At 37.2% G+C, this 27588-nt stretch overlaps 1 protein-coding gene across 3 annotated transcripts in view; it reads right to left on the reverse strand.

Annotated features, from left to right (window-relative positions):
* Positions 1-27588, reverse strand: part of BZW2 (basic leucine zipper and W2 domains 2) — a 49384-nt gene that overhangs the window by 19930 nt on the left and 1866 nt on the right. For all 3 annotated transcript variants that reach the window (XR_008558176.1, XR_003620340.2, XM_008148455.3), the window contains exons 2-5: positions 13905-13969; positions 9152-9328; positions 5079-5182; positions 1731-1796 (exon numbers count right to left, since the gene is read on the reverse strand). Coding sequence is in view for 1 of the 3 variants with exons in the window: in XM_008148455.3 (XP_008146677.1) it covers positions 1731-1796; positions 5079-5182; positions 9152-9328; positions 13905-13962 (405 nt within the window). In the remaining 2 variants the exon portion in view is untranslated. The remainder of the gene's footprint in view (positions 1-1730; positions 1797-5078; positions 5183-9151; positions 9329-13904; positions 13970-27588) is intronic.

Raw genomic sequence — 27588 nt, forward strand, 5'->3', positions numbered from 1 at the left:
TATGTGTCTGCATATTACAAATAACTATATGTATAATACAAGTTGCTTTTACTGAGCTGTACATTGATAATAACTAAAACTAGTAGAGTGGACCAGATATTTTTCTGAACAGTTTATGTGTATTAATATCTACAACAGCCTTGATCTTTACAGAAAGGGAAACCGAGGCACAAAAAAAATTAAAGAGATTTGCCAAGGTTAAACCAGTACCAAATGGTTGCTCTGCACCTTGCTATTTCATTTAACAATCTATCATGGACATTTTCTCCAATCAATTCATGTGGCTAAGCCTCATTCTTTTTTTTTTTTTTTTTAAATATATTTTTATTGAGTTTTTACAGAGAGGAAGGGAGAGGGATAGAGAGTTAGAAACATTGATGAGAGAGAAACATCAATTCAGCTGCCTCCTGCACACTCCCTCCTGGGGATGTGCCTACAACCAAGGTACATGTCCTTTACTGGAATCGAACCTGGGACCCTTCAGTCCACAGGCCGAGGCTCTATCCACTGAGCCAAATCAGTTAGGGCTCATTCTTTAGAATACTGCATAGTATGCCTCTGTATAGAGTTACCATAATTTAATTAATGAGATGCCCACCAATGCACATTTAGGTAATTTCTCAATACTGTGATGAACACCTTTAAGCTTATAGTTTTAAGTATCCTTGCTTAAGACACATTAATAGAAAGTTTGGTCACTGAGAATATTAATTAAAAAAAAATGATTTTACTGCCAAAATGTTTTTCATGATATATAGAACCACTTTGAACAGGAGGAAGCAGTTAATAGCAAAATAGATGTTATGGTTCCTTTATAATTTAGGCAGATGTCTAAAACTGGAAACAATGACAAAGAAACATACAAATTTATAACAAGTTAATATAGTGACTGCTACATATAAACACAGAGGAACTACAAATTGGAAGAGGAACATGTTGCAATAACTGAAAAAGAGGTCTTTTTAATAAGGTACTACTATTTATTTCACTACTTACTGGAGGCCAGTCACTATGCTAAGCTCTTTATATGTTACTAGAGGCCTGGTGCACGGATTCATGCAGCAGTGGGGTCCCTCGGCCTGGCCTGCGGGGATCGGGCCAAAGCCGGCAGTCTGACATCCCCCGAGGGGTCCCGGAGTGTGAGAGGGTGCTCTGCAAAGTTGCTGTTGCTCGGCAGCTCTTGCGTTGAGTGTCTGCCCCGTGGTGGCCAGTGCATGTCATAGCTACCTGGTCGCTTAGGCTTTTATATATATAGATATCATTTTTTCCCACAATTACCATAAGGTTTGCAATCTTGTTACAGCTATTTTGCAGATGAGAAAAATCACTGAGATTTACACCTACATTATCTCCAAAGATGTGTTTTATCCCTTTTGCTAAACTGTATTTTTTAAATTTAAGAAATTTACTGAGTATTAGCTGCTGTGCAGTGCTATTTCACATACTTCAACTAATTATATCACCTTATCTTGATTCTTCCCTGGATATATTTCTTTTTCTTGCATATTTCTGTTTTTTATTTTAAGCTCTGTAAGGTCAGAGATCATATTCTATAAAACTGTTCCTATTGAACAACGCATGCTGTTTTATATTAAATATGCATGAAAATCTAGGTTAATCATGTATTTCTTCCTAAGGTATTAGCTAATGATTTGTTATACTCATTCATTCATTCAACAAACATTTAATAAAAAAAGTCAACAAATAAGACATTACATTTGAATTTTTACCTTTTTCATTGCGTCCTCAAAAGCCTTTTCCAAATACTTATATCTCCTGATGAGTTTATTGAAGACCTAAACATAAAAGAGAACCATTCAATATTTTGTAAACAATTTTAAAAGGCAATAGAAGGAGGTATAGAAACTCACTCAAACCACAACATAGATCTACAATAAAAAAATGTGTATTTAAACATTCTCATGCTGTGATATGAGAACTATAAGCATTTCAAAGGAGTTATTCTGGCCTAGGGGGAAAAACAACATCAAAATGCACATGTTGAATAAAATAAATTCATTGAAGAATATAACAGGTGAGCAACCGAAAATAACTTTGATGAAAAAGAAAATAATTTAAAAACTGTGAGGTGCAGAGATTGAAATAACTGAAATGTGCAGTCCATGTGGGATTAACATGTGATCACCTGCCATCTCTTTAGTACAAATTAAGCTATAAAAACAAATAAAAGTATTTCCCTGAAATTCTGTAAGTCATAGACAATAAGGTACAATCTCAAGAATGTGTTTAAAAATATCCTGTAGGAATTTGTTATGAAATCCAGTATTTGAACAAATTGGGAAATATAAATACAACTATTTTTAAGTAAAATATCAACCCTGAATGAAGGGGGTTACATATATAATCACACAGATGGTAGATATGCTGGCAAGGAGATCAGAGTTCAGGGAGCTTCTACTCTATGTAGTCACAAGCATGTTTTTAGCAGATGAGCAAAAATTGTTTTTACTTAATGGCAAAAAAGGATTACTGAACACCACAATCCAGTTAGAACTCTTTGGCAGGGTATGCAACTGTGTCAGTGGAATTCTGGACTGTTTTTTAAGTGGAGTGATGTTTGTTATGGACTGAATGTTTGTGTTCTCCTCAAACTCATATGTTGAAGCTCTAACTCTTAGTTGTGACTGCATTTGGACATAGGGACTTTAGGAGGTGGTTAAATGAAGTCCTAAGGGCTTGACCCTAATCTGATAGGACTTATAAGAGCCAGGAAGAGCACCCCACTAGAAAGCTAATCAGCTAGCACCTTGAACATGGACTTCCCAGCCTTCCAAACTGAGCAGTAAAATTCTGTTCTTTAAGCCACCCAATCTTATTTTGCTATAACAGCTCAATAAGACTATACAATGCTCTTATTTAAGTAGGGATTTTATAAATACTACTAGAGGCCCAGTGCACAAATTCGTGCATGGGTGGGGTCCAGCCGGCTTGTCCTGGGCCGGCCGGGGGAAGGGGCTGTGGGAGGTTGAGGGCCAGCCAGGAGGAGGGGCTGCAGGTGGTTGGCCAGCGGCCCTGCCCCTGATTGAACTTCCAGTCATGGGGACAATTTGCATATTAGCCTTTTATTATATAGGATTTTGATAACTGTGATAATGATTCCTGCATCTAATTCCTTTCTCTTACATCCACATGATATATTCTCATCTAAAACTTCGTGTTTATTCCATAATACAGCCAAGACGGAGTCCAAGAGTAAATATTACAGTGCTGCCCTTTATGGGGAAAGAATAATGGCCCAGGCACGGGATTGAGGAGTATGGTTTTTCTCCAGGCCTTATCTTTCTTTCCCAGTGGAACTCAACTAGCAAGTAATACACCTTGTGACTTGTGTGAATTTAATTCTAACAAAAGTTCTGTGAGGAAGATAAGGTGGGCATTAATGTGGTATTTGGCAGATCCAGGAACTGCTATTAAGTATGAGAGCAGGAACAGAATTCAGAAATCCTGGTCCTTAGTGAACTGTACTTATTTGATATACCAAAGGCTGAGCGGGAAATATAAAAGTCCAGCTTTTGAAATGAATACATTTGCTGCAGTACAAACCTGCTCAAGGCTCTGTGGGCCATTTACATACAGAGGAGAAGCAAAGATTTCCTTTTTATCCTCACTCAAGGACATTTTACTTTTTCCATTGCTTTTTTTTAGAAAGAGTGGAAGGAAGGGAGGAAGGGGGCAGGGGGTACAGAGAGATAAACATTGATGCAAGAGAGACACTTCAATTGGTTGCTTCCCGTTGGCATCCAGACCTGGACTGGGGATCGAGTCTGCAACCCAGTTATATGCCATTGATAAGGAATCAAATCCAAAACCCTTTGGTCCAAGGGCTGATGCGCTAACCACTTAACCAAACTGGCCAGGGCCCACTCAATCCTTAGAAACTATTTTTAAGTTTTTATCTGTTACATGTTTCTTATAGATAAAAAGGAAAGAAATACCTTTACTAAAATGCCATGTAATTGGAATAATCTTTTGAAGTTAAAATTCTTAATGGCCACATATCTCATATTAGTCGGCTTAGCATGCCTTTCACATTTTAATAACCAAAGTAAAGACAGTTTCTAGCATCTGAAATCCAGTCACTTAGTTGTTAGTAAGTCCTATGGCCTTTTTCATGAATATATTGAAAGTGTATAACAAGACTTGGTGATCTTGGACTCAACCACAAAGTTTAGTTGGGAATAAGAACTGACTTTTAAGAAGGGTCCAAGATAGAATCAGAATAGGAACACACCAATTCTAAGTGGCTAGTCATGCTGCCTTCAGCTTTAGAAGATAATGCTGTTCCTTACATTCCTGCCACTCCCTGACCCTCACTAGGGCCTAAAGACTTAACTTTTTCACCAATCTAATGAATGCAAAAGGATATTTCATGATTTCAATTGAAATTTCAATGAGTTTGAATATGTCCTCATCTGCTTTTTTGGGGAATTGTATTTCCTCTTCTTTGAAAGGCCTACGTGTCTTTTCTTAATAGTTTGCTTGTCTTTTTCTTACTGACTTGCAGTTCCTTATTTAATCTGGATATGAATCCTTAATAGGTTTTATGTATCACAAATATCTTCTTACTTTTCCTTTTTAAACAGCTACATGATAGTGTCTTAATATGAATTACCAAACTTTACTTTATTATACTCTATTGGTCCACTATTACACTGTTTTTAATCCCTTGAGATTGTTATAAGCAACACTATGATAATTAACACTGTATGCATACTAGAAGTGGAATTCCTGGGTCAAGAAAATATATAGTTTTAGTTTTGAAAAATACTACCAAATTGCTCTCCTTAAATATTGATCCAATTTATACACTCACCAGAAAATATATGAGTATTCAATTCCCCACTTCCCTTACGGGTGAGAGGTAAACATTTTGATCTTCATAATGTTTTGATGCCCATTGTCTTATTATGAATGTAACTGAGTATCTCTCAATGTTATGAGCTATAAACTATTGCTATTCAAAAAGTGGTCCGTAGAATCCCTGAACCTAATATTTCCCTGAATCCTGTTCAAATGTTTCCCTTCTAACAAAACAACTTCTCCATGATAGGCTCTACCTGAGCATGGTTTCGGATGGTTTCATGATCTTCTTTTGCTGAAAACACACAGTGGTTGGTCATCTTGGTCTTGTCACCATCATCTATGCGTGTCCCTCCAGGGGCTAAAAAAGAGAAAGGTAATGATGGGGAAAACAGATCAACCCTGCACCACAAGGGAAACAATAAAAGTAGATGTCAAATCTAAGAGTAACATAACATTTCAATCTATTTGTTTATGTTTCTCTAATACAATGCAAATTGATTGCTCCATTTTAAACTCCCACCACTGTATATGAGATTACTGTTCTACATTCTTGCCTTCACTAGATCCTATCACTATAAGTCTGGTCTTTCCCAACTATATCCTTAACTATGACAGCTAAGCAATAACATTTATTCACTGAACTTAGTTGTTCTCAATGCAATTCCTGATGTTTCCCATATCAGGACACGGTTCACTTTTGTCTTGATAATATTTTGTCGGATTCCAGTTCACCAACACTGGCATTGACCAAACCTGGCTTTTATAGTATAGGTCTTGTTGGTCTGGAGGAGGTAATAAAACTGCTCCCTCCTCCAATCCAGTTTTCCATGCAGGGTTGGGCAGTGCATACTCTGACTGCTTGCCATTTGTGTTTGGTCACTCTGTAGCTGCATTGGCTAGGAAAGAGTGTGCTATATTTTCTCTCATCTTCTTTTTCCCATGGCTGATATAGTATCATAAAATAAATGGACTAGAACAGAAGAATGCCATTTTTCTACGACTCAACTTTCCACAGTCCAAGTCTCCTCCTGTAAGTTTTAATGGTGGCCATTAAAACATGGGTTGATTAGAAGAACAGAAGGGGAACAGCAGGTATTTCTGTTTCCTGATTCTACTTCACTTTAATTAGAGTAGAATGTTTGAGTAAGCCAAGTTAGATTTCTATCTTTTATACACGCAACAAATATTTATAGGTTATGTACTTGTACTGCCACTTTGTTTAAGTGTATAAATGCCTTGATTTAATTTGTGATTTTAAATCTTTGGATGAAAAGGTCTACACATAGCCAAAGCCAACTTTTTCTTGACCTCAGCATATAGTTTTATAAGTAAATTAGTTTTTAGAAAAGTCAGCTCCTTCAAGCGTCTATTTTCATTCAAATAATTATGCATAAGATTTAATTAGCTCTCTGTAATGAATTCAACCACCTGGACCAACATTTTATTAAGATGATAATCTCCTAACAATCCTGCACTAATAATTTCAACCTGGTGGAAGTTACATAACTGAAATGCCTGATTTTGAAACTACAATCTTTTTTTTTTAAGTGGCAATTTTTTAAAATTGCATTCTTTTACAAAGCATTTGTTACACATTAATATTGCAACATTAAATTTTTTCCCCCTGATATTGGGACCAAGTATTAATTGCTATTTCTAAAAATTTTGGTAAGCTTGCTGTTTTTCTCAAAGTAGAAGTAAAACCAGTGAACTATTTCCTGTATCTATTATTCAAAGGGTAGAATTGAAATACCAAGGAAATGTTGCTTCAAGAACAATGGGAGAAGGTAAATATTTTTGTGGGTGGGAAAAAAATTCTCACATAGTTGATAGTAAACATCATATATAAAAAGAATGCACCTGACTGGCTTCAGTCATTACATCATAGGTCTGGCCTCAGTAGACATCCAGCCATGTATGGCCTGTGCTCACATTGTACCAAACATTGTGCTCTACCCTCTTCTTGGATGTATGGATGAGGCATGAAGGAGTGAACCCTGGCCTGCAGATGTAAATGTGCTGATTATCAGTATACAGATGGTAAATGCAGCATTGAGATAATCAATGCAAAGCACACAGATAATTTAATACATATGTGGGGAGAGTAAGTATAGAAACCCAGGAGTCATGTAAGAAGTGACATCCAGATGTTGGAGAAAGTCTAAATGGTTCATGTAAGGGAAAAACATAAGACATTTCAAGCACAACAGAAGGGTCACCGGTGCTGCCAGGAGGCACAGAGACTGGAAAAGGGTCCACATCATTGACTAATGAAGTCACTTTGGCAAGAACCAAATTTTGCTGAAGACTATTTTTGCATGGTATTTACCAGTGTGTCAATAAAAGTATATCACAATGAATGAAACACACACAAAAAAATAATCACATCAGAAAATATTCAGCTTCATAATTAATTTAAAAGTTTTAAATAAAAATATGTATCACTTACCTGACAAAAATCTAAGACCCTGACAAAATTGAGAGTACCTAACATTGCTAAAGGTGTAGGTAAATATGAACACAGGATTTTTTTATTTATTGATTTGTTGTTCCACCTATTTATGCATTCATTGGTTGATTCTTGTAGGTGCCCTGACGGGGGATTGAAACTGCAACCTTGGCACATCAAGACGATGCTCCAACCAACTGAGCTACCTGGCCAGGGCCAGGAACATATGATTTTTGATAAAATGTTGACATTCCTTTTTTGGGCTGATTTTCTCTCTCTCAGAGAGATTGATAAGACATAGACATAGATATTTCCATCCGTCAATTCATTAATCCCTTGCTAAATACATAAAGATATAACCAAATAAAAGCACAAATATGTGTATACAGATACTGATTACATTGTTGTTTATAATAATGAAAATTGGAAAAGAGTTGAATATTCTTAAAAATCAGTATGGTTTTAATTCTCTTTAGAATCATCCAAGGTAACACTCATGGACATAAAAGGCAATAACATATTGCAGAGTAAATACAAAATAACATACAGTGTATCATATTTGTATACTAACCCATTCTCAAAAGTATGTGTATTTAGGTAGAGAAGGGAATTTACCAAAATATTAAAAATTGTCACCTCTGGGTTTGAACACACTACCTATAGCAGCTTTTATGTGTGGACTTGAATTACTTACAGTGATGATATGAGATAATTTATAAATAATAAAAACAAAATTAATTTGTTATGTAGTGAAAACCATCAGTACAGATAAAAAAAGGGGCCTGTAGCAAGTGGGGCCAAATACTGTAATAAATACAAGAGCTCTTAGGGAGAAATTGAAGGGTAAGTCTACTTCAGAATGGAGAAACACACATACCTGTCGTACAGTAGGCCGGCTTAAGCAGTGTTTCTCAATGAAAGGCACTACAGTGGGCTGGGCAGGGCAATTTCTCATTGTATTGACTGTCCTTCATATGGTAAAGCAGGTAGCATAGATGACCTCCACTCCTATGTCTACATAGCAACCAAATCACTTCCAAACATCTGCAAATGTTCCCATGGCAGTTGAAAATCGCTGGCCTAGGGAATTTGACCACTCTAGTGATTTATGGCTACTACAGAAACCAATGATCAAAACTAAGTTCTTACTAAGAATAACTATGAAAGAAACAATGGGTGGTTATGATACCTAGTAAACATTTAGATCAAGATACTATGTCACTAAAATAGTATTCTGCAGCCTTCTTCCCTGATGCCTCTGCTCTATTAGACAAGTTTTTATTTTCCTTTTCTACCTATCTTTAATAATTTTGAGATATCTCTTTAATCCTTTTAGCTATAAATTCAGTTACAAAGATGTTTTAAAAACTAGTTTTAAACTATATTTCTTAGATTATTTTACTTATGGATGAAATGGCATTTAGAGAAACACTAGCAATTATTTTTTAAATTTGTTGACAGTTATATTTTACAGCACCAAAAAAAAAAAAGTGAGCTCAAAGGAAAAGTTGGCATGGTAATGGGGGTTAAATAAACATACTGGAATGATCCAGATGACATATACAAAGTTATATTATACTGCAGAAATTATTCTTTCTGTGTTAAATGCTCCAGAAACTTTTAAGGATTAGGAACACATGGGAAAGTTGGCTTCTAGCTAAAGCTATTTTTCATGTCAACAATAAAACCTCAATTCCATGTCTTTTTTTAATTAGTAATCATTTCATAGCCACATTAATACTATTCCAAATTGTAATCTAGATAAAAATTGGTGAGACTCCCACAAATGTAAACTTATAAAAATTCTATCTTGTAAGGAACTATTTCAATAGAATAAAAGTAGATACACTACAAGAAGATGCTGTAATGCAGGCTTACCAAGCATACTGCCAGCTACCAGGATATCGAAGAGTGTGTCTGCATAGCGACGATAATCTAGTCTTGAGCCTGTAGAGTCCAGAAACTTGGCTACAGCTTCAAGGTCATCACCAGCTTCATTAAGCCCCTGGACAAGTGTATCCCTGAAGACTGTGGGTTCGAATTTCTCTTTTTCATCTAAAATAAAATAAAAATTGTAAAATTATTCCTTTTTTTACACATTACATCCCCAAATGCAACCATACTATGCTTGACATTGTAATTATTTAAGAGTTGAAGTGCAATTAAGTTTTTCTACTAGATTTCTACATTCTAAAACCCCTTGTTCAAACATTTATTCAAGAAATTTATTTCTGTTTAAAGAGGGCACAAAAATTTGTTAACTCTAATACATAAAAAAATGATGATTGATCATTTGTGTCATTCATAGAATGGGCCAATGTAATTCACTAACCCTAACTATCTGAGAAAAAATAGAGTATAACATTCAACACTTAAAATTTTGTTTCATCTGAGACAGAAAAAAAAAAAAAAAAATCCAGGGAAAAGCACCTAAAAATAAAAAAGACTATATATAAAAACAAAATAAAGAATTCTGGGAGAGCGTTTTTCAGTATCATAATGTAAAATGCCTTCAATATAATAATGTTAGAATTTCTAGTGTTTGTATTAAGAGATTTACTGGTTTCAAAAGGGGTTAACACCACAGCCTCAGAACCAGAGAAGAATGGCATTCCCAGTACCAGTCAGCTTCAAGCAGCATATCATAAAGTCAGATGTAAATGAACTTGAATAATATCCGTCATGAACAAGAGATAGAGGTCCTTTTGATGCTATAAGCAAAACATTATGCAAATACTGACTACAGAAAAAAATGTAATTTTTTAGATGGGAAGGAAGAGAATGGGAACTCTAGAGGCAGATTATGAGAAGCTGGAGTAGTGGGTGGATAACTGACTGACTTTGAGCAGGAGGAATTCACGGGCAGGGAAAGGAAACTGCATCCCCTACTCAGGGTCCAGCTAAAGGGTAATTTTCCTCTCCCCAGGGAGAAAAGGTCCCTTTTCCTGGAATATGAGAACATGAGCAGTAAAGACCACAAGAAATAAAGAAGCCCAAAGACCATGGGCTGTTGATTAAGTCTTATGACTAGCCTCCAAAATCAACTGAGGCCATCCCTACAGTGACACACTACCTGCTGGGATGTTGACTCTGGTGGCAGAATAGGCTTTGATGATCAAAAATTAGAAATTGAAGGCATTGGAAAATATAAGTTGGTTAATAAGGTAAAACCCAGACAATGCTACAAATTCATGCTGAGGACTTTGTTTTAAATCTGAGAGACAACTGAAAAGCTTTTTGTAAGAAGCTTTCATCCTCCAGTTATATTTTCCAAAAGATTTGCTAAGGAAGCAGAAAAGCAAAAGGAGGAAGACAGCATATCATGGCCAGAGATTCTCAACAGCAAGCAATCAGGTCAAAATGATCACTTACAGCTTGGGAATCTTGAAAAGTTATGAGGCATGATGGGATTAATAATTCCTTTGGCAGACTGGAAAACAAATTCCCACCTGCTAAGGTAAGTGTCCATGTAGAGGAATATAAACTTCTTGTACAGGAGCATGGCAAGAACATGGATAGAAGTTTGAGGAAACAAGACATTTTACCAAAAGGTTCTTATTCATCTGAGATAATAGTATATGTAATTTCATATTTAATTTGAGGACAGGCTAACAAATCCTAACAAAAATATGCCATTGCTTCCTTGAGTTTCCACTTGGCAGGTCAAATCTCCCTCCAACTGGGCACATATAATTAGGGCCTCCATTTATACTATGTTGGTGAATCACAAGTGAGACACGGAGGAGTTAGCCAGAATAACACTTAAGGTGACATGGAGAAACGAGCCTATTTCTGACACTCAAATATGCCTGTAAGTTATCTAGATGCATTGCTTTCTCTGGGAATTATAGTAACTGGTTAATATAGCATTTTTCCAACCTGTTGATAATTAAGTGATAAACAACATAACCTACATTCCTCCCTAAAAGTCACTGAGGTATATAGTAAGCAAGTAACTGTCATGAATTTCTAACCACACACACACATATATATTTGCACATTTAAAGCTTTACTTGATTAGTTGCTCCCACTACTTATTGTAAAGCTGAGTAATTTAAAACCACTAGCACAGGTGTAAAGTCTCAGGGAGAAACCCAAGACTTGTGGTCACTCTGGATGCCTGCAACTGGGTCATTTATTTCCTCTCCTATTTTCATTAATTTTAATCCAATTTCTCTACAAAATTTTCAGGAAGGTCAATTCAGTTATTAAATATTTCATTTAGCTAAGCATAGCCGTGGTTCAGGGGAGAAACTTTCATCTTTTTAGATTCCCACAAACCACAATGGAAAATATAACTCCTTTGAAGAAAATATAATAAATAAGTTATGCATATTTCATAAAGGAAAAGACAGTCTGAAAGGAGTTCTATATGATGCGTCCTGCCATAATATTGAATTTCGATGTTCAGTAAAAAGAAATACATTTTTTTTTGTATCAACTTGTACACGGAAGAGGATTAGCTTTGCCAGGAAATAATTTCAAATGGAAGACAGATTTTCAGAAGACAGCCTATCAAAATGACCTTGAAACAGCCTCAGTAGATTTTTCCTCAGCTTAACAAAACTGCCAACCATTTATCTGAAGTCGGCCCCGTCATAATAGCAAAAGAAAAGCCAGAGCACTATAAATCGTCAGGAGGCAATTCAATATTACAAAGAATATAAAATGAGGTTGACTCTATTTTTCTCCTGTCAGCAGTCTGGCACGAAATAGCTCAAGTGCTGCTTAAATCTCCGACAGACCTGAGCCTATAAATCCAGATCAACTGAGCAACGCTATGCAATAGACTGCGGGCTCTGAGTGCTCCCGCAGCAATAAGACTCAGGCACGATCTCGCCCACCGGATGAGTCAGAGGCAAACCAGATCAGAATGAGAGGACCTTTCCGGTTTAAAAGACTGCAAGACCAGCTTGCTTGTGGAATCATGTCTGCTGTTGTGCAACACATTCTTGGGCCGGCTCTTGGCTTTGGGGCTGTTGCCGTGTGTGAATCAGCGTCACTAGTAAAGCTGCTAGAGCTGGAGATCCAGTCTGAGATTAACACAGTTCCTCAGCGGGCAGGACATGGCAAACCTTTCTGCACCTCACAGTTGGGCATATATTAAATATTATCACATTACCAGGCCCAACAACACCTTAACTGTAATTAGGTTTCTGGACTATATTGTTCCTTAATTATGAAGCCCTTTGGAAATCAACTATGATGATTTTTTATAGTCTTCCCCCACCCAAGACTGCTTTAGACAATAAAACAACAAAGGCATGTTGGTTGTAGTGCCTTGTATTGGTACCAGTTTCCAGATTTTAATGGGGAAATCACTTTGTTAGAGGACTAAGTAGAGGGCAGTGGCTTAGGCCATGCTTTTACTTAGACAGCTTATGGGGATGAGCCAGGGACTAGAAAAATGGCAACAAAACACATCGGAAGGAGAGTGCAAACAGAAATACTGTACAAAATAAGCATTTGGTTATTTTAACATTATTTAGTGGGAGCGTGAAGCTTCCCAGTGGGCAGCATGTACAGTTCAATTCCGCCTCAGAGCTACCTAGTGACTCTCGGGAACACTTCTCATCCGATTGACCAAGTGTACTGAGACTTCTTTTCTTTCTAAATGACTAGATTTATACTACGTAACCCAGACACAGCACTGCAAGGGAACATCGGCAGCAGGTGCTGCGGCAACCCCTCCATTGAACACGCCAAAGGCACACACTGTGGGTAATCAATTCAACAGTGTAGCACCTGACAAGCACTCAATGGCATGATGCTTCATAATCAGCGATGAGGCCTTCAGGAAGATTTCAGCCATCATTTATCTTTGTACAGGATACTTCCTTAAATATTGTCAGTCACTTTCCTCAGGGTTAGTCCACACAATAATTTCATTTGTTTTGTATTTTAAAAAGTCTCCCTATCAAGTATTGGCTCAATTATTCTTAAACCCAAGAGGATCTCTACATAACAATGCAAAACTGATTAAATATAAACATTTAAAATAATCTTTACACAGAAAGGATGTTAAGATGAACATAACATAAAAAGGAGCAGTGACGCATGTAAGTAAAAATTTCACCAGTCATCCTTAATACTCTTCCCACAAGAAAAGTCCCTTGAAAATATCCTGAGTTTTAAAGATATTTAGGGCAGGAAGTTTAATTTGACTCCCTAAATTCTGAAAAGGTAAAAACTCTTTCCCTAACTTACTTTTCTTTTAGTTGTAGCATCCTTGCTATTTATACTTTTAAAAAAACAACAAAGCAAGCAAAAAAACAAATACAACTGCTGATGTCAAAACACTAGTTAATCATCTTCATTTGAGAGTGAGGCAACCTGATCGGATATAATTATCCTCATTTTGTAGATAACGACACAAAGCTCAGACAAGTTAGATGACTTGTCCAAAATCAAACACCTAAGTGACTGGCAATTTTGAGGCTGGATCTCAGACCTTCAGATTCTCCATCCAGAGTTCACAAGACTGGAATTAGTGAGGTTAGCTGGAGACAAGGATATAACTCTAAATCTTCTCCACTTTTATATTTTGATTGGAACTTTAAGCACACCTACACATAGACATGCTCCCCCCCACCCCCCCCCCACCCACACACAAACCCACAACACAACCTACCCCTTTTCCGAGTTTTGAACCGCTGGCCTGTTAGCACTGGCTTCTGATGCTTATTCATAAAATTTCTGAAAACAAAGGAAATAAAGATTATGTAATTCAATTAAGCAGTTCATTATAAAAATGTATAATAAGCATAATCTCACCCATACTGAATATACTTTAAAAAAATGAGCTAATTTTAACTACTGAACTAGCAAGTTTTAAAGTTTAATAAGATCTAGTGTTGACAAAAGACGTAAGGGAAACAACCTCAGGCATAAACTTTGGCATAAGGGAGAAACTCCATGCAATACTACTGGGAAACATTGGTTGAATACCTATAAATATTTCCATGTGCACAACCTGTGTTCCAGCAATTTCTCTACTAGGAATGTATACCCACACAAATATGTAAATATATTCTGTGAGCGTGTGTGTAGAAAGAATTCAGTTCAGCATTGTTAGATGCATAAAAAAAATGGAAACTTAAATGCTCATAAACATGAGGCTGGTTAAACTAGTTATAATAAGCCATCAAATGGAATTTCATGAAGCTTTACAAATGAAGGAATTAGCCCTGGTACCTCACCGATTATGTTTCCTACATCTACCTCTCTTCCCGTCACTCACTGCGCTCCAACCACACTGCCCTTTCTTCTGCCAATGTGCCAGAGTAGTCACCCCTCTTCCGGGAAGGATGCTATCCCGGTCAGTCCCCTGGTTTTCTCTCTACACCCAATCAAATGCCTCCTTTGCAGAGAGGCCTTCTTCTCTCCATGGCGCTACGCAGTCCCTGCCATTTGATCATGTCTGTTTGCCTCTGGTCTATTTCTCCCTTGAGGGTGTAACCTCCATGCAGGTAGGGACTGCATAGGTTTTACTCTATAGTGTGTCTTTAGCACCTAAAATAATGCTGAGTAAAGAGTAAGCATTTAATAAATAAAGCTCAAATAAGCTGTGACACTGACATTGTCAAATGAGCTGTGCCAAGGCATTGCTAATGAAAAAAAACACAACAAGTGGAATAAGAGTGTAAACCATATCTTTTTGGTTAAAATGGTGATACACACACACACACACACACACACACGCCATATTTTCCTGTGTATAAGACGACTTTTTAACCCAGGAAAATCTTCTATACGCCCAGTCGTCTTATACGCCGGAAAATACGGTGTGTGTGTGTGTGTGTGTATTCCACTTTTCTATGCAAGCAAAACTTCAGAAAGATATAAAGTCTTATATTTGTTTACCTCACAGGGCAGAGATTTGGGTATTCTATATTCTCCTATTTGATTTAATAGACAACTAAAAAATATAATAAATTAGCTTTGAAAAATTAAAAAGAAAAGACATTTTATAAATTAAGAATAAGTTTGCTGCCATAAATATTACAATCTGAAAACATGTCTAGATCACCTAAATTATGAGAACTAAACAATTCAGATGTCAAGCAAATTAATTATCTTTCAAAGTGTTTAAAAATTGTGACTTGAAAATGTCCAGATTTTCTCCAATACTTACACCTTTAAACAATCAAGAAAATTTGTAGTATTCAAGTAAATTATTTATGTCTCAAAGTTTTAAAAAAATTCTTAAGCATGCAAAAATTATTATTCAATGTATTACGAAAACTTTCTTCACACCCACTAAAGAGGAGAAACTTTTATTTTCACATAGAAAGCAATCTGTTTATCATTAAAAACTTTAATCATAACTTAAAAAATAAAACTAATTAGAAGTAAGGTGACAAACGAAACAGTAATATGGCTTAAATAAAGACGATTTTTATCAATCCTATAAAGTGAACTTAATCCATCATGCTTTGCAAAATAAAGGTGACTGAGGCAGATTCCATGCCCTCAAAAAAGCACAGAGCCTCCTCTGGAGATAAAATCTCAACATTTACAATGCAATGAGATAGGTGGGAAAATAGTAGTACAGTCCCAGAACAAGGGCCAAAAAAGTGACTGATTGCTGTATGTGTATGCGGCAGCAACTACGCTTTAAATAGTCATAAATGTAACTGATGAAATCTCATTTTATTTGATAGATGTTGGAAATAGAGCTTCTAATGCATTATTTATACTCACTGCAAAACTCTTTCATTCAGAAATTTCCCTCTTACATTTTCCATGGATTTACTCTGAATCAGCAAACACCTCATCGAGGAAGGAACAAGTAATGCATATAAACACATGTGTGTACACAGACATGTGTGTGTGCATGTATTCTTGTATCCACATCTCCCTTCAAACAACACATTTTTATATAAAATGTCTTCTTGTGTTAGTAAAGAAAAATATCTGTTCAGAGCTAGGGTCTCACACCAGAGATGCAAAAACAAAAATAGAAAAAATAAAGAACAACTAGCCTGAAACTCCTCAAGTAGGTAAACATGCAAGGAAGACGTTACACTTTGCCAAGGATGTTTATATTTTGGAATAAAAAATATTCTAAAAGTGTGAGCCCTCTCTAAAAGTTGTATTTTAGGATTCAAAATATAAACAGTTGGGATCCCCCAATTAACTCTACCTTTGTACTTTGTTTCTAGTTTGCTGACAATGGAGAATTACCCCTACACACAGCCTACCTATGAGGAAATTACTCCATTTTAAAAATTGTTAGCTCCGTTTATACTGTCTTTAATTCTAAACACAAACCTTTGTTTCTTCGTAGCCTAATTATATGGCATTGTTTCACACCCTCAATATATTCTATGTGCAAAATAACACAGTAACTTGTAAACATAAAACAGATGGAAAGATTTTGATGTACACACCAAAAATGGAAACAACACAGAGACTCACCTACTGGTATTGAAAGACTAAATGAAGATATTCTGTTCACCACAAGTCTCTATCGTTGAGCTGTTACTATTTGGAGCAGAGGCTTGCTTTCCCTCTAAATTTAGCTCTCCCTGCCACATTATAATCTGCTCTAGTGAAGGTCAGCCTTTATAAGGCACTCACCGAAGAGAAGCCCTGGCCACAGAGGCAAGGGCACTTTGACTGAGAAACTGCTAGCTTTAACCTGGGAAAGCAACAAAGAAAGAGTCGCAAAGCCAGTTCTATCAGGCCAATGTCAAAAGCTTACTTTCATTAGATTGCATTATAATTTACAACTTAAAATCAACTAACTAAAAATACATTTAAAAAAATCAGCATTTAACAGAATCTTCAAAGACAAATTTGTCTGGGGTACAATTTATACATCATGATTTGGCATCCATTAAAAAAAAACTATCAGCCCAAGACACAGACAAAATAAGCTCATGTCCCATCAAAATGGAAAAACTCCATGGTATAAAACATTATTTAAAAAAGTTATGTGTAAAATGTTAAAAACAAAACAAATTTAAGTATTTTACTTGTTATCTAAGAGACTAAATTTCTTAGATATTCCACAAGATAAAAGACCATAAAAATACTAAATGAGCCAATCAATCAAAAATTAGAAAGTTACTCTATTAATGAAATAAACATTTTTTAATAAATTCCTATGTAAGTCCAAACTGAAAGCCTTAATTGAAAGGTTTTTAGGTCTAACAGATAAACGTCCTCCTATTTCACTCTGAGTTTTCTGACTGTCCTCATTCCTTTGTCGATTCCATCGCATACTCCCAGCCAGACTGTGGCCCAGGAGTGCCAATGGGCCAGCAGCACAGATGGGCCTCGTGGCAACTGTGGACTAATTCTGCCCGTTGTCCAGCCCACCCTGAGTAGATTGACTGTTTGCGTGTCGTCTTGCCTGATAGTCTTCCATTCTCTCATTTTTGGAAAGAATCTGCTCTCCCAGAGAGGGACATGCATTCTAGTTGCCCTTACAAAGGTACAACTGTTCTCTGCTAGTAATCCAGAGGTTTGGCCTGATAACTATTCTCGATGTTCTTCTGACCCCGCTCATCTTTGAATGTTGATAACCTGCCTCATATAACCTGTTACACTACTAACATATGCTCACACGTAACAACTATGCTATCCAAACAACCTCAACTTTATGAACAGGTATACTCTAAAGTGCGGTCACAATCTTTCTCTACAAAGGGCTGGAAAGAAAAGATTTTAGGCTCTGTGAGTCATATGGACTCTATGGAAACTACTCAATTCTGCTGTTACAGCCTGAAAACAACCATAGACAACATGGAGACATTTGGCTGTATTTCAAGAAAATTTTATTTACAAAACAAGTGTGTGTGTGTGTGTGTGGGGGGTTTAGAGTGAGTCCTAGGTCATGGTTTGCCAACCCCGTTCTAGAGCCACTGTAAGCAGCAGAACTGCCTGTGAGGGTGGAAATGTCCTGACTACACTGTCTCCTTGTAGCTACTAGACACGTGGCTATGGAGCTCTTGAAATGTGACTAGGGTGACTGAAAAACTAAATGTTTTATTACATTTAATTTTTGTTCCGTAAAATTAAAATGGAAATTGCCAATGTGGCTAGTGGCTATCATGTTAGGCAACCCAATTCTGAAGTAATCCTTATTGCCCAAAACTCATAACTTTGATTTTAAAAAAAGATAAAAATACATCCAAAACCAGGAATTTTTAATTAATATATTTTTTAAATAAAGTAGCCCTGAGGAGCATTTTGCCCCAATTTCAAAACCACATGGCTACAGCAGCAAAAGAAAAGAAGGACCAAACTTCAAAGGGAAACTCTCCGTGTGGAGTCAGTATTACTTAACACAATGCGCAGGGCAGCCCCGACAACAAAGGGTTATCTACTCCAAAACTTCCATAGTCCCAAGGCTGGAAAACCCTGCACTAAAGAGGAAACAATGCTGAGCAAAGCCAAACATGGTGCTTGCTCTCAAGAGTTAAAAACTGCATGCACTGGTCTGAACATACCAGAGTAGTAAGCAGGCAGATATTTCCTTGACTGACTTTTTTCTGTTTGCCAAACACTGACGTCAATGTTAAAGAACACAAATTTATCACTGAGTAGCTTGTCACAGCTAAAATCAAAAGTATATTTAGAATACAAAAAAAGTACTTCCCACAGTCTTTGATACTGATTTATGTACTTCCATGTGATTTTAGATACTCTGATATTTAGATGGAGGGTGGAAGAGGCAACAATCTGGGATTTAAAGAGGGAGGTAGAAAAAAAGGAAACTGAACACCAGTATGTTTATTTTAAAAGTCCTATGTTCCAATGCATCACTTTAGGAAAACAAGAAACCTTTTTTGGAGAGGGAAATGTCCTTGAAATTTATTAATCATATTAGTCTTAAGCTTATAAAAAACAAAATGGTCTCTCTGTATTATTTTAATTTGCTCATGTAAACTATAAGTACTAATAGGCTGTTGGCAAAAAACAAACAAACCAATAACACAAACAAACAACAAAAAAACTAACATAGTGTTCCTAATCTCATGTTCATGGAGTGAGTCCTACTCCATGGAAGTAATAATATGTTTAACCCTTTAACACTGTCTTATGTTTCCTTTAAGAACATGGTTATGCATAAATGACAATAAGAATGTGTGTATATGTACAGAAAACAAGTTGAATACTTATATCAGCCACCCACTATGTACCAACCACATGCTATCAAGCAGTCCATAAATCCATCAACTGTAACAACTGTACCACTCTAGTAGGGGGTGTTGATAATGGGGGAAGTTATGTTTGCATGGGCCAGAGGAAATACGGGAAGTCTCTGTATCTTCCTCTTAATTTTGCTGTGAATCTAAAACAGTCCTAAAAAAACAGTCTTTAAGCAGGTCAATTTATTAAGGCTAATTTTGTGTCAGACACAAAACTGATGGGGGTGTCCATGACTACTCGTTCAAATGGGAAGTTAGGAGATAAGTTATTATGTTAAGGATGATGGAAGTGCGTTCCTCTCTTCTTAGCATTTTAGTCAAGCAGGAGAGGAAAACAGAATCTTTGGGGGGGGGGGGGGGCAAGGGGAATAACACCCTAGACTGGTAACTGGTGAGATAATTTGCTTTGGAGCAACTATAAAACATGGCAATGGACCTTCGGGATGCTCAAAGGTGGTGGTAGGCAGGCGTCCAAACATTTCCTCACTTGTGAGTCCTCTGAACCAAGCCTCTCTTCCCATCTTCCCAGGAGGGGACCTGCTGAAGCCTGTCTAAGTTTTATTTGAGGGTTGTACACACCAAAAAGTTACTTACACAAGACTCTTCACAAGTTCATAAGGAGGAGAACGTGAACTGGACAGAAATACGACACCCCAGCCTAGGACTCAATGGCACACAGCACACTGCTAGTATGGAGCTGTACTCCCTGACACAATTTTATAGGAATGGACAGCACAAACTTCAATTAAAAGAGAAAAAACAAACAAACAAAACAAACAAAAAACCCCAAACAGCAAAGCACTACAAACTCTCTCATGTATACTTTTGGAAATAAGTTCAAACATATAGAGAATTAGTCATTTGTATTCGTTTACCAAGCCTACATCTGGTACTAGTCAACAGGGATGCAGCAGGGACCAATGAGACAAGGTGCATGGTGCTCACTTTCTAGCAGGTGGAGGTTTGATCCAAGTACTGCACGGAAAATCTGGCAGCGTGAGTTAACAAGAATCAGTAGTCTCCAGTATGTTCAAGTACATCACATGGTGTCTTGAGGTGCAGTTGTTTATGTTTTCCATGACTGGAAACCATGGACCCTAAACCCTGACCCTCATCCCACACTCCAGTAAGGCTCTGAGATGTCGCACCACTAGCTTGAAGCCATGCATTGCATTCCAACATTGGTGACACAGCAGAGATCAAAGCCAAGAAAGCCGCCCTCCTCCTCAGGGGCTCAGGTACCTGGGAGAGTCAGGGCCAGACTCTGATCACCCCAGCCTCCACTCAGCGCACTTCCCCCAAAAGCCACCCAATGTTGTTGCAGTGTCTTAGGTAATTATTTATATGATTCTTCAAGGCAGCTTTTTCATTAGCCCCTAGATTTTATGGTTTAGAGTTAGAGTAAAGCACAAATATTAATTTTAAAGTCTACCCAGCACCTGGATAAACTGGGTCAGCTTGTATTACTTCCCAAATGCCAAGTAGTTCTACATGACTGTTAAGAAAAAGGAAAAAAAAAGTCTTTAATGAAGTATTGAACAAAAGTCCTGCCCCTTAGGGACATGTAAATAGTAGGAAACCTGTGGCACCACGGCTTCTAGTACTACAGGAGCCAGTTATCACACTGCTTCCTCCGGCAGCCCAGCTTGAACAAAAACACAATCTTCACACTCCTGGGCACCAGTGCTGCATCCCTTTCCTTCAGCCAGCAGCTTCCTCTGCACCATCACCTTGGGGTTCTCCTTCCTGTTTATAATAACCTCATTCTATTACCATGCATACTGAGAAAAACATATGTCAGGTTTCTTTCCCCCCTTAGAAATAATCACAAATCCAGGAAGCCATCGAGGTTAGTTTGGAAAGTATTAAAGTCCTTTGTGTGAATATACAAAGAGAAGAGGATGAGAGAATATCGTAAAATGGCACAGCCCATAGTGGCTCATGATACAGTCTCTATAGAGCAGAGAGTTAGTATTCCTCACTGGTATCACCTCTGCCCAGTGGTTTTCTTGAGATTTAGTAAGAAGTCCTCCAAAATAACAGTGCACCTAACAATTGTTGTTAAAATAAGTTGACATATAAAAAGACATAATTTTACATCTTTCACAGACTTAAGTAATTATTGTTTTCCTACTGAAATATTGTTTCCATAAAAGAATTAAAGATAGCCAAAGGATTAGTCATTAATATTAGTATGAGTGTATTATTCTTCCTTATATGGAACCATTACATGTTTCCTTTCTTTTTTGACACAAATTAAAAAAGAAGATACACCTGATATTAAAAATCAAGAAAGAATAATGGGAGCACTGTCTCCTTGGCATTTGCCAAAAGAATGGTTCATTCAGTGAGTTACCTAAACCTTCATTTTCAAAGTTAGATACTTAACAAATATGACTATCAGAACATTTTTTGGCGTTCTTCACTTAACACATGCCAAACTTAGAACAGGCAAAATCACCCCACTTGGCATTTCACTGCCCAAAAGATACTTGTTAAAGAGACCCTTGGCCCTCAATATAGACATTGGAGTGAGCTAACAATGAAACTATTGTTGTGTAGACTCTGCTAATCTTGGTAGATTTCATATTTTAAAAAGTTAGAAATTCTTCGAAATCATCATGTGTTTTTTCCCCTAGTAGGTACAAAGAAAAAAATGCTGTGGAAACTCCTAATGACAACCACAATTCTGCGTCAAAAAGATTCACGTTAATCCAATTATTGAATCCCTGAGTTATATCTCTCAGGTTTAACTGCTTCAGCAATGACTTTATTACACTTACCACAAAAGTAAAAGAGGGGGCAGGGGGAAGGAAGTCCAATTGGATAAAAATCAAATTAAGAGAATAATGAGTCCAGAAATTCCTTTAAGATGTAGTAGATCAGGTTCCACGTCTGAATATTTACTCAGACATTTCACTTGCAAAATAAACATCACAAAGAATTTCCTCCTCATTTTCTTTTCTAGCTGTTTTGGCTATTTATATAGCAGCTATTTTTGGATAATTTCAAATCATTTTGTACAAAATATTCTAGTAAGTATATGTTTTTCTCTTCCATTGTTTCTTTTTATGTCCATTACCAACTTTCCTACTTCCACCAATTCTGAAGGTACCGGTTTATAATATCCAATTTAGCCTTAAGCTTGTAATGTCACATTTTATACATTACTTGAGAACAAGAACATACTATCACAGTGTTCTTTAAAATATACTCTATCACATTTATGATTTTTAAAGTTGACATATTAAGGAAAGCATACCTTTGAATGAAATCATTTCTAGTTCCAGTGTGGTTCGCCATAAAATTATCGCCAATATTTACTTTTAAAATTTATATTATTTGATAGTTTTCTTGGCGGGGGGGGGGGGTGTTCTCCCTTTATTTTATTATTATTAGAATTTTTAAAAAATTCTTTATTGTTTAAAGTATTACTGTTCTCCCTTTAATGCTCTCCATTTTCTGGCTTGCCTGTCCTAATTAACCAATCCTTCCAGATTCCCTTCAAAATTTCACTTTCTCCAGGAATCAGCCCTTCTACTGAGCTCTCCATCCTGGTTTCTGCAGTGCTTTGGTTGGGGACTGGAGAAGGCTCTGTGGAGGAGGGGCCATTTGAGCTGAGAAGGATTTGAGTAAAATTTGATATGCAGAAATGGGTGGAGGAGGGCATTCCAGGAGCAAGAAGCAGGGTGGGTGGGTAGAAGAGTAGCAACATTGTTGAAATTAGAGCTGAAAGATAGGCAGGAGCCAGACAGCCACTTAAACATGCCAAGGTAAGTCCTGAAAGGTGCCTAAGCTCTGGGCTGACCTAACAGGGCAGAGCTGTAGGATGATTACCTTAGTCCCTATGGTTTCAGGGGCTGGCCTGTCTCCCGGAGGATAGTCTAAGCCTCTCTAGAGGACAAAGACCAGTGAAATCCTTTGTGACTCACTGAATATAACAGAGGCATAAGTTTCTTACTAATGTAAAAAATGTCAATCCTGAGACATAATTACTAGAATTACCATATGTGCTCATGAGAGTCTCTCTTTACTTTTGAAGATAAATTTTATCTTCCAAAATGTAGCAAGACAGTCTTATGGCAAATACTAATGTCTATTCAATTTTACTCTGAATTGATTTATCAGCTAGGCCCATAATTATGTTATTCATATATTTTCCAACTGCAAAAATAGAATTGGCCCTAAAAATAACAATTCCTTTTTATATAACACTAGAGACCTGGTGCACGAAATTTGTGCACGGGTAGGGCCCCTAGGCCTGACTGGCGATCAGGGCTGATTGGGGCATTCTGGCTGCCAGCTGGGGCCTCCCTTCGTTCCGCGCCACTCCCTGGTGGTCAGTGCACGTCATAGCAAGCGATTGAACTCCTGGTCTCCCGGTCGAACTCCAAGGGAACACTTTGCATGTTAGTCTTTTATATATATAGATTTATAGTCCACAGGTATCCTCAAGGATTCTCAAAGTCACCCTGTAAATTTGGTTAACACAGTTTTATATATGAAGAAACTGAAAGCAAGAGAGATTGCCTTGGAAAATAAATCTCACCCTGGAGGTTGGAGCCTTGATCCTCCCAATTCCCTGGTGTGCTTGACTGCCTCCCAGGGACCAGCCATAACCATTTCCCACTTGGTCAGAAGAGGCTACTTAATGGGACTGCTTTACTCTACCAATCAACACACCAGGGAGAGATTTTACTCAGAGGCTGATGAATGTAGGTTTTAGGGCTGCTTTGTCTGCAGACTCTAACATAATCCCACCATAGATAACCAACTGACAAGAGCCATAAACTCCAGTTTTCTAGGGTAAATGTATTCATTGGGAAGTGAATGCTACCTTTTCCCTTCTGTTGCAGACATAGCTTTCTATTTTTAATTATTAGAACAGTTTTATTATACTCAGAGACAAGAGGCACCCGCCTAGAGTTTTAAATTCCACGGTGACATAGCTAATATAAACATGAGTCTAAACTGGATTCATACTAATGTACGCTTCAACCTCACCTGGCAGTGTGGCTGGATTGGCTACATTGCCCTTAGACATCATGAAGACTTGACTTGGAAGCTTAATTAAATAGTCTTTAAAAACCCTTGAAACAAAGCCTAGGAAGGCACGTTATAAACGATACACGAATTTTACATGTTGGCATTTGGAAACATTGACATTCTGTAAGTCTGAAACCTAATAAAAGAAACTTAAATATCATGAAGTGTATGCTATGAAGCTGTAAAAATCCAGAAAGTGGGTGACAAAGTAAGCATTTAGTCAAGCAAGCCCCGAGTAAGAATCTAAGGGGCACACTCTGCTGTGAATCTGGCCCTGATGTTCCTATATTCATACACGAGTACTTATCCTAAGAATGCTGATATTGCTCACAACCGTTGTGGTGCACCCTTGGTTTTTTTGGAAATGCCTTCTGACTTGGCTTATGAAACACAGAAGAAAATCAGTATCTCCACTTCATTCACATCTTGATTTTTCTCAGTTCAACGAAATATAGTTGCAACCCTTGTTCAAACTTGTCTGAAAATTACTTTGTCAGTTTCCAAAAAAGATTAGCTGCCAGTAAGATATTTATCAGCCAGTCACCAAGCAATGAGTAATGCCACCGACTTTTGTTTTGTGGAGAAGTTAAAATGTAATGTGAACAGTTTATAGAAATGCATTGTTCACAAGACAGTAGTCTCTGGTAGATTTAGGTGTAACTGTTTTCACATTTAAATGAATAATTGCATAAGCTAAACTCCAAGTATAGAGAAAGAGCATTTGCATTCAAATTACTTTCTTATGCTTTGTTAAAAAACCACAACAACAATTTTTCAGAGGCTGTAATACTTCCAAATTTTACTTTAAAAACTTCATTATGGAAAATTTCAGCCATATCCGAAAGTAGAGAGAGCAATAGAATGAATTCAATGTATTAATTGCCCAGCTTCCATCACAGTCAATGGTGTCTCATTTATACCCTTACTCAGTCCCTGTCCCCCATTGTCACAGAATTATATTGAAGCAAATCTCAGATGTCATATCCTTCCCTCCTTAAGTAATCCAGTACATATTTTAAGAGATAGGGAATCTTTTAAAAATGTAACCATGATATTATTTTCACACCTAAAAGAAAGTAAAATTCTTTAATATCACCAAATATCCAATCTACCCAAATCTAAGGAAGTCAAATGTCAAGGAAAAACTTTACTTCAAAAGATATAACACTCAAAAATGAGCGAGCTATTCCCATTCAAGAAAAAGGAAACAGCATCCTCTTCTAGCAGAGAGCTGGAGGTCAGGGGCTGTAGGGGGAAATCCAATAATGGTATATACGATTTGTGACATATGCATATGAAAATTTTTTTCCTTGGTTGATAGCATTCATCAGAATGTCAAACAGCTTGAGACTGAAAACATTTAAAGAACTTCTGCCCTTGGTTATGATGGTGTGATTGTGCCAAGCACTTCACTGTGCCTGTAAGAATGAGTCAAGCAGGGAAACAAATCCATCTAAAATAACTTCGAGATCAAACTGAATTCAACTCAGCATTTACTGAGCATACAGTAGATGCAAGACAATGGGTTACATTCTTGATAAACAAAGGTAAGTGAGTTCTAGTGAATTTATAGTCTAGAAGGAGAGGGGATCCAACAGATGAATGTAGCCACAATAGAATGTCATGGAGAAGGTGCCTGCTCTAGGTATATTCGTGGGGATCCAAACGAAAAAGCAATGATGTTACTTGGAGGAGAGGGGAGGGGCACCAGGGATCATAAGATAAAGAGAGTTGTAGAAGATGTCAAGAACTGTACCATCAACTCCTGTCTGAAGATCTTCCTTATGCCCCTAGCTGAGAGACATGAATAAATGTGTTCGGTACCCCCCTCACTGGGTAGGGTGGGAGAGGTGATTATGAAAATGGGGAGAAGAGGTTAAATGTAAGTAGTATTTAGAAATTGAACAATTCTTTAGATCTGGAGAGGAGAGGCTCTGTGAAGAGGGAAGGGAAGTCATTCCAGGAAGAGAAAAGCAGGAACAAATGAGTGGAAATTACTGGCATGTTAGGGAACCAGCAGTGTGGTGACCTTCCAGCAGAGTGTGTGGGTGGGGCTGGCTGACTGGAAATGCCTGGTGGGACCAGAAGTTGGAGTCTTCCAGGCCAGAACTGAGCCTATATTCTGTGCCCAGAGAAAAGCCATTAACATGTTTTAACTGAACTAGTTCTATCTTTACAGAGTATGTCTCACTCTTAGGCGGATGGGTGCCCAAAGTTAATTGCACTGGTGGTGCCTTGAATTAGCTGGATGGGGAGAGGTGAGAGAGAAGCAGGCTATTCAGGAATCAATTGCAATAAGCCAGGAGAGGTCCAAAGTGACAGTTGGAGAAAAGAGATGAGGGGACATTTCAGAAATTTTAGAAACCATTATTTTTTAAAAGTGAAAACAGAAACAGAAGCAAGACCAATGCATCATAAAAATTTTATTCCATAGTGTAGAACAGTGTTAGTATGGTCCCATTTCTGGAAAGAAAAAAAAAAAAGCTATAAACACAAACTATCACAGGAAGTATATGAAAGAAATAGATACCACTGGTTGTAGGGCATGGAAAAAGGATTGGGGAGAGGTGGGAGAGAGATTTTTGTCTCTTTGGCAGGCTGAACCACATGATTATCTATTGGCTAGTTAAAAGAATATATAATTTCTTCCTTACTGTCAACCACATATAGGCAGAAAACTGGAAAAAGAGAAAAGGTTTTAGAGACAAGATAGAGGTTCCATTCTAGCTCTGACTCTTCCTAACTGTGGGGCGTGTGGACAAACGAATTTTAGTTTCTGTCCTCTTATTTGCAGAAATAGAGATAATACTGGCTAATTCCTGGGTCACTGTAACAATAATTAAAAAAATCCTACACAAAGCATCTGGTACAATACCTGGCATAGACTAAATACTCAATAAGTAGTAGCTATTTTATTATCAATAAAATTTCCTTGATATGAGTATGTTCTTAGTATAATAAAAGTTCCTCGATCTAGTTTAAGGTGTGCTCATTAGCTAATCTCATTCCTACATTAAAAATTTACATTGTACAAAACGACTAATGTAATCCATCTGATGAGCACTATCCATTACATATCTGTTTCTAGAAATTTAAACTTAACATTAT

Source organism: Eptesicus fuscus, chromosome 14, assembly GCF_027574615.1.
Source record: "Eptesicus fuscus isolate TK198812 chromosome 14, DD_ASM_mEF_20220401, whole genome shotgun sequence".
Taxonomy (NCBI): Eukaryota; Metazoa; Chordata; class Mammalia; order Chiroptera; family Vespertilionidae; genus Eptesicus; species Eptesicus fuscus.